Genomic DNA, 16,393 nt, shown 5'->3' with positions numbered 1-16,393 from the left:
CTTGTACCCATCATTCAAAGAGCGGAGAATCTTCACAGTGCTCATGTTCACATGAATTCTATAAGCTGCAAGAAAAGACACCAGATGCTCACTGTCAAATTGTTTTTGGAGCGTGTCAGTACCGATACGGCGTTCTAGTTTACATGCAAAGTGGAAAGACGTACAGAGACAGAAAGAAGAGAACAGAATAAATGATGGAGTAACTCACGCAGACCCGTAGATTCCATACGAGAGGCGGTGTTGACTGTATCACCAAAAAGGCAGTATCTAGGCATAGTTAGGCCCACTACTCCAGCAACACATGACCCTATGCAGAGACACTTTGGTTAAATGTTTTGTGTAAACCTTGACAGGTGCTATATCCATGGACCATTCTATAAATCACACGTACAGTCTCTGAGGCTATGTATAGTTAACTGCATAAGTAAATACACGCTTGTGTACATTTATGTGGAATGTTGCTTGCACACTAATGGCATTTTTCCACTGCACACTCAAAAGCGGAACTGACCCAAACAGGCATGCTAATTGGACCAATGACCGATGGAAAAGGAACAGTTCCAGTTTTCCAAAGGTTCCTGTATTTTGTGCATTAAAAAAATGTCCAAAATGGAAGCAACATGCTCATATGCTGTTACCAAGTTGCATCTATACTGTACTAGCTAGCAGGCTGAGCTCACCTGAGTGAATGCCTATTCGTATCCTGACTGGAACCTCTGGCATGTGGCGCATTTGAAAGCTTCCCACAGAGCTGAGGATGTTCAGGGACATGTTGGCAATCTCAGCCGCATGCTTATTGCCATTTCTCTTTGGAAGCCCTGAGGCCACCATGTAGGCATCTCCAATGGTTTCCACCTACATTGGAAAACAAACATTTGCAAGATTGTCCATGGCTTTCATGTACATCGGTCACTAGTAGACAGTTTAATCAGGTTGCTACCATGGGCGTAACATGGATTTACACTTGCCATCAACATGGATTAATTGATGGTGAGATCACAGGAGTGAAAGCGTACCTTGTATACATCGTGGTTAGACAACACTGCATCAAACAATGTGTAGAGATCATTGAGTAGATCCACAACCTCGATGGGATCACTAAGTGAGGAAATTGTGGTGAAACCCACTATGTCACTAAAGTAGATGGTGACCTCATCGAAGTACTCTGGCTCCACAGTGGCACCAGTTTTTAAAGCCTCGGCCACAGACCTGCGAAACAGTGACCATGTTTAATAATGTGACTCAAACATATATGAGAATTATTAAAGGTGCCAAACTTGAGAACAGATTCAGTTCAGATGATATGCGCACACATATTTCAATACATGTATCTTCCAACTTTTTAACCTATTTGTTTCAATTCAGCATTGAAGTTCTGTTTAGACACAGATTACAGATACAATTAGTTAAACAATATATGACAAAAATATGTAGATATTTTCATCACAGCATAAGTAGGGGTTTCTTTTTTAAAAAAAAAAGGCTTACGGAGGCAACATTTCTGTCAGGAGTTTCTCCGTCCGCTGTTTCTCCACCTCCAGCTCCTCTGTCCTCTCTCTGATCAGATCCTCTAGGTTAGAGGAATACTGCTCCAGCATACGCAGCATGGAGTCTATGATGTTGGTCTTCTTGCCCTTGTTTATAAGCTTGAACTGTGAAATAAGTGAGACTTCAGAACAAAACTTACAACTGGCACACAGAAGTATGAAGATAATTCAGAAACATTCTTTCAGTGGTCATCTATATATCACCTGACAAAATGTCACTTTCCTGCCCTTGTTTATAAGCTTGAACTGTGACATTAATGAGACAGCAGCATGAGGCATAGAGAAACCTAATGTAGTACGCCACCTAGAGACCTATATATTTGTCCACTGTCATCAAAGCCTCATAATATTTTTTTTCTATCTTTGTTTTGCTTGCATTAGTTAAAAAAGTAACACTTTATTTGGATGGTCCACTGTAGATGCTTTGTAGATTCTCAGTCTAACATTCAACTAAATACCTACTGAATGAACTTGAAGTTGTGTGTGAAACGTCAACTGAATATCACCAGAAAGTCGATTAATAACATAAGTATCTGTAGATCATCTGTAGGGGACCATCTGATTAAAGTGTGACCATATTTTTACATTAACTTTCATTATAAGTTATGTATAAATGGTAAAAATCCATTTTTTCACAGGGGCAGCTGGTACAAATGGGCTAGTACGGTTAGGCCCTTCCTCTCTTTCAAAGAAAAAAGCTTCAACATAAGGTTGAGCAAACAAACCACTCCCATCATTTTACTTGCTGTTAACAAATGAGTAGAAGCTGATTATTCTGGAGTTTTGTGATCCCAAGAACCTTAAGATCATAAGAATGATAGAAGGCTTGGATACAATAGCAAAAAGTAATCCATATATCACTTGATACCATCACAAATCTGGTAGAGCAAAAAAAAAAAAAAATAAAAAAAAACTGCACACGCTTTCCTCCAAAGCACATGCCAGCCATACATCATCATGTAGTTTAACCTGCTAGGGGACACAGCACCTCAGCTGTCTGTGTAACCTGGCAGCTGCCCAAATTGGATGGTAAATCTTTTATGTTCCCAAGTGCAGCCAATTGCACTCTTGTGAACCCAGACCATAGACAATGTACAGAACCACTGGGACTTGAACTCACACTGCGTTCACCTCTAGATGCACTGGATGAACTAATTAGTGCCTGAAATTGCAGAGTGTGATGTTGGCAATCACAACCTGATCGAATATCTCATCGAATGAAGGCCTCCTGTCAGGCTGTTCACTCCAGCACTGCTTCATCAGCTGGATGCACTCTAGCGGAGCTTGGTCTGGAGCTACTGTAGGCCTGCACATGGGTGGAGGCTTCTTCACCTTCCGAATTATTTCTGTAGGTAATATACAAAGGGATTATGGTTAATATGCCAATATATAATAATGATGACAATAGTAATAACTTTATTAAATGCAGCACTGTTCATGCAGTTCAAATCTAATAAAATATTGGAAACAAAAATAGTGAATAGTAAAAGTAGCATTAAATGAAAACAGGACATATAGTATACTTTAACACAGTGAAAAAATACAAAGCATAGGGATTAAAATGAAAATGAAAACAATGAGATAAAGAAAATATAGGATGAAGATATGAAAGATTTAAAAACGTAAAAATAATAACTATATTAAAATGAAGAATGATGAAAAATATAATTAAGAAAGTACATCTAACAACTAATAAAATGCTAAACTGTTTTCAGCTGGTTTAGTAGGCTTGTAATTATATGATGATCAATATTAACAAGTAAATCATAGGTAAATAATAGCCTTAATAGCTATATACATTAAGCTGACAGATTATTAGGAACACCTACCTTCTACCTACTTGTGTCTACAATCATTAGTCATTTATCAGAAACACCTCCTTTATAAGTCCACTTTGAAGGTTTACAATTACAGACTGTTGCTTTATTAGTCCCACTTTACTCAGTCCATGTATACAGGTATAGTTTAATGTACTGGTAATCAGCCCTTCATTGGTGATCAGTTTTGACTATGTGGCCACTGTTGGCTGGATATTTTGGTTGGTGGATAATTCTTAACCCAACAGTGACAAAACCCCAGCAACACAGCTGTCTATGATACACTGATACCAGCACCACACACATTACTGTACCACTCCAGTGTCAGTATTAAACCGTCAGCTCAGTGTGCACACAGTACTTTATATAGGTAATAGAACTCTTACTGTAAGTCATAACTTTATAAGCAGATGCTGTTTTTAGCTTTAAGATCCATAGTACTATGCAAAAGTCAGAGATTACCACTTAGTCAGAGATCTAGAACTATTTTCTAGTCAAAATGGCAATTAAGTCTAAGTTATTAATTTTTCATTGTCAATAAAAAAGCAGAAAACATATTTAACAGAACATTACACAGATGCCTAGACAACTAAATATCAGCATTTTTGTCCACCTTTTACCTTTATTACAGCTTCCATTCTTTTCAGGAAATTTGCTTTCAGTTTTTGAAAGCAATATGCAAAAGATATTTTTCCACATCTCCAAAGTTCTTAGGAATTTGTTGCATTTTCTGCTTCTCATGCTTCAATTAATCCCAGTTCCCAATTAAAGATTTAGACTCAGCAGTGCATAATTTACTCCATATCTCCTAGTTTGGATTTTCTAGTGCAAATATTCTTCTTTTTATCTCCTTTTCTCAGTGAGACTTCTTGGCAGCTACACATCCTTTCAGACTCACAGTGTTGAGTTGTCTTCTCACAGCAGAAAGATGAACAGAAACACCTGTGGGTTTTTTTCAGATCTGAATCAAGAGTGGAGCTTGATTTTTTCTTGTCTCAAAGAAGAAGAAAGCTTTAAAGGGCTGTTTATCTGATGGGGACAGTTTTGGGCATCTATGGTGTAATTTTCTGTTAAATATATATTTCCTGCTTTTTTCATTTGCTGAAAAATGAATATTTACTGCGTAAGTTCTACTGCATATTCCATTCTTAAAAACCAAGTTATGCCCAATTAATGAACGGCAAGAAAGCCTCTGTCAAACCAACCTGATAACTATTTTCTTCTATTACTTTAACTTTAACTGACATTATGTTGGAAAATGGTCATTTTGCAGGACACTAATCTGACCAATCTGTTTTTATCATCATCCATCACTAACCTTCAGGAGACAATCCAAGCATGCAGTATGGAGGTCCACGAACAACCACCTCTTGGAGTATGATGGAAAAGCTATACACATCACCTTTAAATGTCCCTCTCCGTGAGTTCTCGGGGTCTCTGAGAAGTTCAGGAGCTGTCCAAAACAGATCTGAGAAAAAAGGGCCACCCTGAATTTAGTTCAGACTTTAAGATGCCATGTGGCAGTTTTTGCAAATGTAACTTTAAAGGGAAACATGTACACGGATCACATTCATACCTTCTGGAGGAAACTCTTGTCTTGGAGCTTTCTGGGAGTCAAGAAGCTCATTAAACCCATAATCTGTTATTTTTAGGACAAATCGTCCGTCCACCACACAGTTCCGTGACTTTAGTCGTCCATGAGGGAATTCTCGGTGGTGAAGGTATTTCATTCCCTGTTTGGTGAAAGACAACAACGTTATATTAAGCTATCAGTGAAGACTATACATGTTATACACAGTGCTGTGCAACTGAGGAACAACTGTTCATTCATTTAACGTCCAGTCAAAATAGACTTTAAGTACAGGGCGTTGTTTCAGGAGATATTGCTGAGGAGCTAATTTAGACCATCCACTTCAATGAGGAAGGGAAAAGTCAAAAACAAAAACTGAAGTTCAAAAACTATTAAAAGATTTAGAGAAATGGAACTCCATCTGTGCAAGACCTGGTAGACCACCAAACCTGTCACCATCAGCAGCACTTAAAGCTTTCATCTTTGAGACAGGGGAGAAAATCTACCTCTCATTTTTGCTTCAGATCTAAAACATCCACAGGTCTTTCTGTCCATCCTTCCACTGTGAGAAGACAACTCAACAATATGAGTCTGAAAGGATGTGTAAGTGTTAAAAAGGCCTTACTGAGAAAAGGAAATAGATAAAGAAACAAACAAAAAAAAAAACAAACAAAAAAAGAAGATGCTGGTGTTCTCAGAACAATGGACTGACAACCCCAGAGTCCAGACCTCAGCATCACTGAATGTGTTTGGGATTACTCTGGTCATGAGAAGCAGACAATGCAAAGTTGGAGATGTGGAAAAAAATCCCTGCTGATTTCTTTAAAAAACTAAAAGCACGTCTCCTAAAAAGAAAGAAAGCAGCAATTAAGGCAAAGAGTGGACACACTAAATACTGAAATTTTGTAGGCTTTTGTTGTTGCAGCTTCTGTGTAATTCTCTGTTAAATATGTTTTCTGCTTTTTTTCCTGATGCTAAAATTGAATACTCTGTACTTAATGGCCAGCTTGACTGGAAATTAAATAACTTTTCACAGTACTGTACATGTTTAATATAATTATAATGAAACTGAATTGTTTACAGTGACATTTGGTGAAAAAAATCTCTGGATTTCTATGATTAAAACTAATCTCAACCACACATAAGCCCCAATAAATTCCATGGCAAATTTTGGAGTACACTTGTTCTGATGAGATGCTTAGAGTAAATACAGTGTTGCTGTCATTTTAATACTTTACAACACTATTTTGTTTGTTTATTTGTTTTTTTCTTAGTTTATTAAATGATTTGAAAACTCCATCTGCCCTTTACAATGCCTGAACATGTTATGATAAATGGACAAACAGAAATGGCCCAAAACTACCAGTAATCCCAAATCATTAACATGCATTAAAGTAACAAAACATTGTTTCCTTCCACTGTAAGTTTTGGACATATGAGGTTTTGTCATGACAGTGACTTCATACACCTTGATGAGGTCCAGAACCAAAGAAGACTTAAACATCCAGTCCAATTTAACGTCTTCATTGCGCAGTAGGTCTTGTAGGCTCCCTCTTGAGCAGTGCTCAGTGACCACAGCAAATACATCGCAATCACAGAAGAACCCCAGGAACGGGTTAACATTCTCATTCCGGAGATCCTTCATCTGAAGAAAAAAGAAAAATGCTCTGAAAACTCAAAAAATAAGTTAAGATTTAAATGTAACAGTTCATTTTTTGGCAGATACCTTTGTAAATATTTTGGTGGTGCTCTGCTTTGACCTCCTTGAATTGGCCCTCTTCGAACTTCTTCAGCCACACCCAGTCACCCTGCGGAGAAAGAAAAAAAATATGATTTTTCTGAATGTTTAATAAAGATCTAGTTTGAGAACCTAGAGAAGAAGGATCCTACCTCATAGACAGCCACATTAGAGTTCTCATACGTTGCTGTTGCCAGGCTGTTTACGGAGTGGGAGCGATCTCCTGATCTGGTGCTCTTCTCATCAACAACACTTTTGGAGTCGCTGAGTTCTTCCAGGGTGATTTTCTAATACAGCAAAGCTAGAAGTTTAGTCAAGAACGCTTGTGTAGAACAGATACTTTAAAATGTGTTACATTTTAAATGTAGTCAAGAAAAACAGCCTAAAGAAACAAATATACCCGTTTGCTTAGCTGGGGATTGATGAAAGTAAGATCTTCTAAAGTAAGCAAGATCCGATTGGGTCCTTTTACAAACTGGATCTGTTGGATTCGCCTCCTATAAAACAATGCAAAGGCAGATTGTAGACAGTGATTTTCAGTAAATAGTGATTCTAAAAAAATGAAGACATGTTATGGACCTATAGGAATAAAGTGTGCTATAGTTAGAGCTTACCTTATAAACAGACTTAACACGATGGCACCAACAGTGAAAACGAATACAACCACAAACACTATGATGACATAGATGATTTCCACACCTAAGACACAAAAAATAATCAGTAAATTCTTTGCATTCACAAATAATATATCAGTTTGTGTTGTCTAAAATGCACTGGAAAGTTCCTTTAAAGATAATAAATCTCTGTTTGCTGCCTTCCAGCTAGAGTGCCGCTTCTACAGGGCAGCAATGAACCATTAATGTAAGTTAAGGTGGTGCCATCAACCTTCTGAGGCTTTAAGTCTATACACTGTCAGAAAAGACCTCTAATGTTCAAGCAAATGTAAATGTACACCTAAAGGTACATAAATTGTCTTTAAGATCTAATCAGGTACCTTAAGTGAGTTTTAAAAGGTACAGACTATTCTGTTTCTCAGAGCCAATGTGCATATCCGTAATACTTTAAAAGAGAAATATAACATAAAAAGCCTGAAGTCTTGACAGGGTGTAACAACCTGTCAACACAACCTAAATAAACGAATAATATGTTTATCAGTGAACATCAGATTGGAATGTTGATTCTGTGAAGTTAACATTGAATCTTTCACTTTAATTTCCTAGTTATTCAGTGACTGATTGCTATGTGGAGCATTATCTGTAGATTTGTTAGTGCAAATAACTTGTTTCAGAGCATACTGTAGTTATACAATCACATAAAGTTGAGTGATTAAAAATCGCTCTTTCTGTGTGTGTTGTGGGTGTTTCCCTATCCCTAACCACAAAACAAATTATTACTGGTTTAGTGTAGTATGTAGACCTGGTTAAAAATGGTCACTAAGCTGGAAAAACTGTGTATTTTAATCCTTTCTTTTTGTGATATAAGGAAAATTAACACATATCCTTATATTCACCAATTCAACCTACAGCAGTTTAACTCCACCCATTCACACTGAAGTTATTTCAGCTCAGGAGACACAATGTAGGGCAACCAATCAGATCAGAGTTCATTAACGTATATCAATATTAAAAGCACAGTAACAAAATCAGCCTGTTTACTTCTAATGGATAAAGAAAGATTGAAAAATAGTCATGTAAAAATCAATAATGACTGTTTTTCAGTAAGTTAACCCAAATTAACATTATTAGAGGACATTGGGGGAAAAAAAAGCATGAAACATGTCTTATATGGGTTACTTTAACTAATACTTAAGAACCCATATAACACACGTCATTATTGTAGCATGCAGTGGAACACAGTTATGTTCTCTAACTAAAGGTACTGAACAGTGACAGCATTTCTACCCTGAAAGTTTCCTCCCAAAGCTTTTAACAGGGCACAGAACAGCATCTAGTTTTGGCTTCAAAACAGTCTTGTACAAAAACAAGAATGAAAAACAGTTCAGAAACATCACATCCTTGGCTTATTGTATGGCTTATGAATGTTCAACAAAATATGTTTGAGGTATTGACTGTTCTGTGCTTTAGTAATCTGTCTTCCCACAATTGAGAAGATGGAGTGATGAAGGAAATGTGTCACTACCAACAGCATTCAAACAAGTGCAGAGTGGCAAAATAGTCTGAGATTAGCTAAAAAGTTACATGTGAACCATATTTTTCCTGGTCTTTATCAATAAAGACACCACAGCTGGAAAACTGTCACTGTATTAATAGTATTTTCATGAAAAAGTAATTTTGCAGTTTCACAGTGCTCTGTATGAGCTGATTAGACATCATTCTTTCACTTTACATTTCAAAGATTTTTTTAAGTACAAAACATTTAAAACTCTAAGAAAAAATGTGTTTGATGAAAAACTTTAAGCAAGTTCCTTTTTTAAGGTTTCTATTCCTTTAAGCAGGATTTATCATCCACTCTCCGTTCATCACCAAAGATCAAGCTGAGAGCTGTTAAACCAGTAAAACTGCACATTCTCAGTACCTCCGGTGCAGATGGCATTGGGATCGAACCAGCAGCTGGAGTCAGCAGAGGGAGGGGAACCCCCCGGATAGTGAATGGACTTGCCAGCAAAGCGCACCACATCTGAGCCCAGATCCACCAGATAGCAGAGGTACAGGTGTGTCCCCCAGCCATCTGAGTCCAGAATCACGTAGTCTGTCTGCCCATCACCTTGGCTGTCTATCTTGATGTTCTGGTTGAAGCCGGTAAATGTCGTGTTACGGGTGAAGAAGGCCAGGTTGGTTCCTGAGAGCCACTGGCCAGCTCTTCTGGCATTGTTTATAGCTTTGGCAATGAGGTACAGCCCATTGTAGATTGTGCCAAAAAGAGGAGAAACCTGAAATGAAACAGCAATGAATCACTATGAGGAAATATAATAATGAAACAACTTAGTTAAGGCATTTCAGACATTTGATGCAGTAATATGTAAATTGTGGAAAGTGAACTGGTTTCAAAGTGGTTAAAGATGGACTCATATTTCATGTCCAGCGAAACATCAGGTAACTAATCACTGGTTTGATAAATGTAATGATACATGATACATTTCTGATGCATCTAAGGATTAGAACCACCCTTCACTGCATGGTGTTGATGTATCTTACTTTCATTTAATTTTTGCCTGACTACAATAAAAAAGTCCCTCTGATGTCTCCTATATTTGGGTTATTATTATTAGATCTTTGTATTTCACTATTTTTTTTTAACTTTTCCTGTATAATAATGCACATACCCCAACACACCACTGTTTAACACAAAAACCTTTGATTTATAAGTACTTTTGGCCACTAAATTACCATCACCTTGACAATGCATATTTTCTTTAGAGATTTTCAATGCAACTTCTAGTCTTATTTACCACCAAGCTAACGGTGCCCCTCTTCTCATGCTGGTGGTGCACTGTTTGGCTGTAGAAGGTAGAATTTCAAAATGTACGTAGCAAACTATTAGGCAGTACAGAGCGGTTTGAGATTTAACGGTTTGAGTTTGATGCTATTTAAAGGGGAATCGATTTTTCAAAAATTCTGCATGATTTAACGGTTAAGATGTAAAGAAAGTCATTGACAGTGGTTTGGTGCGAAATGCTGCGCTCTAGAGAAACTTGCCTAGTCAAAGTTGTTCACAGTGGTGGTGATAGGAACCAGATGTCCACCGCTAAAAGCTCATGGAAAGTTATTACATAAAAATGGTTATGAATACTCAGTCTGATGTTTGAGACATTGTTTTATTGATGTTTTGTAATAAAGTCTTGGCCTAAAACGTATTTTAATCAATTTATTTTAATTATGGTGGTGGGACACATGAAGGGTGTTCTAAGTCCCCAAAAAAAACAGATTTTTCAGATTTGCTTTTATTTTACCATCATCAACATAACATATAAAACTCAGGAGACATTTAGGTTCACTAAATAAAATGGCTGTATTAGTGTTGTAGACACGGCGACCCCTGGTTTCTATTACCACCACTGTAAAGAAATCTGAGTCAGTAATTTTCTCTACAATGAATCGTTTCACGTCAACCCACTCTGGATGACTTTGCATCTCAAAGACTGAATTTCAGAAATGTTTAGAAATTTTAAAATATTGGTGGAATTCCCCTTTTAATTTTGGTAGATCTGACAAACGCTTGACATTTGAAGCATGTAAGCCATTCAAATGACATTCTTTCTGTCTTTTATGTTACCATTTTACAGTGATCATGTCATAAGTACTTTAATTCAAGCCTGTAATATTAATGGTGGGGTTGTTTAGCATGTTAGCTATCTTTTAGCCTGTTAGCTAGCTGACCATAAGTTGTCAGCCCCTCAGTTGAAACAAAAATGTGTTCTTACTTAATCAATACACTCGGTGGTCCGATTATCCCATTAACAGCACAATGATTTTTCATGACGTGGTGCAGTAATAGGAGTTCAGTTGTTGTCAGGTGGTCATAGATGTAGTATGTCATGGATTTTACAGTGGCTTCGAATGCGGCTCAGCCAATCAGATTTTAGGACTGGAACTGTCCCTTTTATAATCTAGATTTTATCCTTCTGCTATAGTTACCATCTTGAAGATATATGGTTTTGTTCCAACAGTGGTACATGTGTTACTGCTTTAAGAAATAAAATAAAATTAAATATGTGGGAAAAATTTTTTTATAAATGAAATGGTTTAGATGATATCGATTTTTATACATTAAAAATATAATTGTCATCATAAGGCAACAGCATGTGACAATGGAACTGCAATATATGCTGCATACAGTGAGAATGAATGCTGTCGGACGCTGCCATCTTCACAACTTTTTTACATTCTAAGCTCATAATTTTATCAATACAATCATTTCCATAGTTGCTAACTTTGGCACTGATGAAGTGGTGGACAGCTTTTTCCTACTTGAAACAATTGTTAACAACAAAGGATGTGGCACTCAGGAAATATGACACAGATTGACACTTGGCAGAACAAGGACGTCAAATGATCAGAATTGTCCAGCCTGTGATCTTTTCTGGGGTTCTCATGGATGTGATGGCTGGACAGTTAAAAAGCAGAAAAAAAGACAGGAAAAAAAAAACTGATGCCTTTGAACTTTGGAGCTGGTGAAGACTTTGAGCACCTTGGACCCTCACCTGCTCTGGACCATATGACACGCTCAGCTCTTCCTGTCGTTTGGCCATATTGAAGGCCTGGTTGAAGGACATCAGGTCAGAAGCCACAGTGACGGTCAGCACGGCGTCGTATGCTTTGCGCAGCTTGGTGTTATTGAGCATTGTGAAGTAGGCAGCGTCAGTGTAGGGCAGGCTGTATAGCAGAGTATCGTAAGGTATGAAGACATAACGTCCGCTGGTTAGGCCCATGTCATAAGCCTTCAGCAGGAAGTTCATCTGCTGCTCTCCACCAATCAGCACCGAGTGCATGCACATAATAATGACTGCAGGACACAAACAAAGGAAAGTCAAACTTTACTACAGTAAATACCTTCTGGAACACTTTATCAGCAGAAAAAAACAATACTCATGAAGGATTGTTTTAAATGCAAAAATTCTGAAGATATTCTTAAATTGGGGATGGTACACTGTTCACTGTTATAGATTATCAGAATGAATTAAACAGTTAAAGAGAAAAGCACACGTATTGTTATTTGAAACCTATTGTTTAGGATGAGCAGCCACTTCAAAATTTTTAATTTCATTTGCAGTAAAGAAAAAAAGGAGGGGGGGGGTTACTTTTACTGGAGACTTTGTTACTTTTACTGGAGAAACTTGATTGACAGCATAACATCAATATTTAAGGTGAGACACTCCAGGTGAATAGGGGATTTGTTTTAAAACAATAAATATCACAATTAAACTTTGCCAGTTTATTATTGATATTTACACAAGTAAGTAATAGATATCTTTTCAAATATTTAGCTCATTACAAAGATGCACTCCACAGAAAGGATTTTACTGAAAAGGCTGCTGGTATCTTATTGTTTTACTGTTTAATTAAGAAAACTCTATACATTGTATAATATTTTGCAGGTCATTCTGTAGTACATCATCTGGCATAAATCCAGCCGTGAGCAATATATTCAAAAATCCTTCTGTCATGGACCTCAGAATGTTTATAAATAAACATGAATGAAGATTATTTGGTTGGGAATGTAGAAAAAAGCTGATTCTGAGAGAAACGTGTAAGAATCAGACTCAGAACTGCACTACACAGTGAGATCTCAGAAAACACGCTGCTGTTTCAAATGAAATGGACATATTCAGATGTCCTACTTAGATTCCATAGGAAACGAGCTTTTCAGTAATACACTACAGAACGTGGTTATGCAAAGAGTGGGTGGAGCTAAGCCTTAAAGTTGCAAGCTTTTGGAAAACACCTTTAGACTATATTGTTAGAGTGGACGCGAATTGACAAAACGCACTAAAATCTGCTGAGTTATGGTATTTAAGATTGAGAAAAGACTAGATTATATCATTTATCCAAAAATAATCTCTTGAAGTCTTTGAATGCCATTTATTACAGATATTCTATTATATTACTAATTTATAACATGTCAAAGAGCTGTCATGCTAAAACATAGAATTAAATTAAATTGGAGAGGATATAATAAAATTAGCCTCAATAAATTATTGTTTCTGTGCAGAGTGTGTCGGCTGCAGGATAAAGTCTAGTACATTTACTGAATCGGTGTGCTGCAGCTGCATAAAATGGACGAGCATCATGAGCAGCAAGTGCTTCACAAACATTTAAAAGAGCTTCTTCAAATGTGCATCAGGATTATGTGCACATCCTCCAGACTGTCCTGAGATGTTTCTACAACAAGATGGCTGACAAGGATTAGGTCTACTACTCAGTGTTACCCAGATTCAGCCCCTGTATATCCACCTATTCAGCCTTCAGCAGTTTAGCCCCACCCATTCACACTGAAGCTGTAAGGAGTGTTTCAGCTTAGATATCTTGATGAGCCAGATGAGGCACAACACAGCTCAGCCAATCGGGATAAAGATAATTTACAATCAACTGTATGCAAAAGTTGGTCAAATGACGTGAAAAAAACTTTGTACAGAGAAAACACTTCAGCACATTTACTGCACAATTACTGTTTTTTGCTGAGTTTAACGTAATAATTGAACACAACAAAAATAAAAATGAGATCATGGCCTGTGCAAAAGTTAGGGTACATTTTATATTTTATGTTTGTTTTTTTTTTCTCAATATATCAAACTCAAGCAAATGAGCTAAAATTCTGCACTAAAACTCGCAATATCAATAAAATTATCAACACCAATATCAATAATACATATAATTTGCCCAGGGATGTCCAAACTGCACTTCAATGTATACCATCCTTAAAGGCACAGCAACAAAAACAGCTTATGTAATTATAAGTGACATTATACAGATGTTGGAAAATGGTTATGTAGGAATAATTTATGTTTTTGATACATTAAAGAAAATGTTAGAAATGGGTCTCAGGGAGAAAAATATATGTAGGATATTGACCATTTAATTCATTATTCTCTCATTCTCATCTCTTTTCAACATTATGGAGGCAACCGAAATAATGAACGTAGGCTGCAGGCCTGCATGACTGAGCTGTATGATTGTGCTTTACCTTTTATTGCCCCTGCATTCTGGATGGCCCTCAGCGTGCTCTCTAGCTCAGTGTCGTTGTTGCCAACAGACGCAACAATGCCTACGGGAAGCCCCTGGCTCCTCAGAGAACTGGCCACTTTGTTAGCGGTGTCAATCCATATATCCTCGTTAGAGGACACAATGCCAATGTTAGCCCAGCTGAAATGCCTCAGCACGGTGAAGAGAACCCGTGCTGGTGACGGCAGTGTCCGTGCAAAAGTGGGGTAGTTTTCAATTCGATCCAGCTCATAGTTGATGCAAGCCCATGAAAAGATGGCTTTATCCCAGTTCTTGGCCAGGAGGGTCGCTGCGTTGCAGTATCCTGGGTTTGTAGGTCCCACAAAACCATCAGCTGATTTTTCATAATATACAAATGAAGTCAGTGCTTTTGACGTTTCACACGGCTCCTGCAGCACCACAAAGTCCAATTTACAGCCCAAGTCCAAGCTGAAGTCCTCATTTATCCTATTAATGGCCAATTTTGATGCGACTGCAGGGAGTGCTTTGGAGAAGACAGGGTCACAGTTCCAAGGCCCCACCACTCCAACTTTAAATATTAGGCATTGCACACAGCAGGGGAACGTCAGCACCCCAAGAATGATCCATAGAGTTAAGTTGTAGAACGGCAGTGTGGAAAGGCTGTGTTTGCTCCTCAGGATGGGGCAACAGGGATAGCTGGATAACTCCCATAGTGCACCTCCGAAATGGAGAGGAAACTGTTGCATTGTCCTCTTTTACTGTCCGTTATCATATGTGGAGTTTACACAGCAGTCTTTGATGCCAGGTTATAGCACACCTGAAAGAGAAACTGTTTTACTGCCATGCAATCCCTTCATATTTTGCAGCAACTTTATTTGCAACATATTACAAATACATGTTTTCACTTTGAAATAAAGTTTGAAGCTTTGCAGACTGGCCTACCTACAAACAAATAAACAAACAAACAAAAGATTTTTACATACCATTATTTGATTCTCAGTTCACACATTTGGCTTAACAAGAAAAATAGAATTTGCAAAAAACAAACAAACAAACAAACAAACAAACAAACAAACAAACAAATACCTACTTTTATTTAGGTAACCCAGTTTATATACTGGCTTTTTAAAATAAATATACCATTTGTAACTACTAAACAAATTAATTCACAAATAACTATTTTTACTTAACACTACTTAGGTAATCCAGTTTCCAAACTGGCTTACCTATGTAAAAATAGCATTTGTACCAAATAAATAAAAAAATACATAAATAAATATTTGTACTTACCATTATTTATCTGCTGTTTTCATCCTGTGATCAGATTAATTTTCCTTCAGCATCTGCCGCCCTTTTATCAACAGGTCTGAGTTTAGGGGATCATTCCTCCAGTATTTTTCAGTCTTTTCTCAGCATTTTAGACTAACTTTTTCAGAACATCAATCAGGTTTCAGTGAAAGCAGCCCCTCAGCTCTCTATCATTCTTTGGTAGGACTAGTTGATGCAGTGGTGCGATGTTGCAGCAACTCAGTAGAGAAGCAAGTTCAGCACCCTGGAGAGCTCCTGCTGTGCTCTTAGTAACGCCGTTCATACACAGCCACTTTCACTACCATATTCATGTCTGACAGTCTGGCTCTTAGTATGAGCTTCATCTATAGCCGTATTCACATAAATTCCTCACATTTACATTAATACAATTAATAGACTTCAACAACTCTTCAACGTTACCTTAATCTGGGTTTATCTTCAGTTCCTTTGTACTCAGTGAGTTGTAGAACGTTGTATAATTGCATTTTCTTGAGGAATCAGTGGAAAAGTTATTTAAATCACAGTCCAAAATCTTTCATGTTCATTCAAACAAAGTCTTTTCAAAGTGACCCTTGGCTGAGACGTAACCATGAGCCCTGGATCTAATCCACAGAGGCGCAGCTTAAGAGGATTGTGGACGAAGCCCACATTCACGCCTCAGATGTTTCCTTACTCATGGAGAAAAAAATTCATTCATTTAAATTTGTGTCATACAAGTTCAAAATTTGACCTTTCTTGTAGATTTCTTTAAACTTTAAAAGGCCCTTCACGTT

The 16,393-nt window shown here is 37.4% G+C and overlaps 1 protein-coding gene across 1 annotated transcript in view; it reads right to left on the bottom strand.

Annotated features, from left to right (window-relative positions):
- Positions 1-15,058, bottom strand: part of gucy2f (guanylate cyclase 2F, retinal) — a 17,189-nt gene extending 2,131 nt beyond the window's left edge. Inside the window, 17 exon segments of the mRNA XM_036555855.1 lie at positions 1-65; positions 209-307; positions 681-855; positions 1,017-1,209; positions 1,489-1,652; positions 2,745-2,893; positions 4,683-4,832; positions 4,941-5,097; positions 6,403-6,579; positions 6,661-6,690; positions 6,692-6,742; positions 6,825-6,959; positions 7,073-7,169; positions 7,287-7,371; positions 9,208-9,562; positions 11,834-12,135; positions 14,314-15,058. The exon segment at positions 1-65 is cut by the window's left edge and continues 30 nt beyond it. Of these exon segments, the coding sequence (XP_036411748.1) occupies positions 1-65; positions 209-307; positions 681-855; positions 1,017-1,209; positions 1,489-1,652; positions 2,745-2,893; positions 4,683-4,832; positions 4,941-5,097; positions 6,403-6,579; positions 6,661-6,690; positions 6,692-6,742; positions 6,825-6,959; positions 7,073-7,169; positions 7,287-7,371; positions 9,208-9,562; positions 11,834-12,135; positions 14,314-15,058 (3,129 nt within the window).
- Between the last annotated feature and the right edge of the window lie 1,335 nt (positions 15,059-16,393).

This window comes from Colossoma macropomum, unplaced genomic scaffold (genome assembly GCF_904425465.1).
Source record: "Colossoma macropomum unplaced genomic scaffold, Colossoma_macropomum, whole genome shotgun sequence".
In the NCBI taxonomy this organism is placed as follows: domain Eukaryota; kingdom Metazoa; phylum Chordata; class Actinopteri; order Characiformes; family Serrasalmidae; genus Colossoma; species Colossoma macropomum.
Note: the sequence above shows the minus strand (reverse complement) of the source record. Positions and strands in the feature narration are given on the sequence as shown.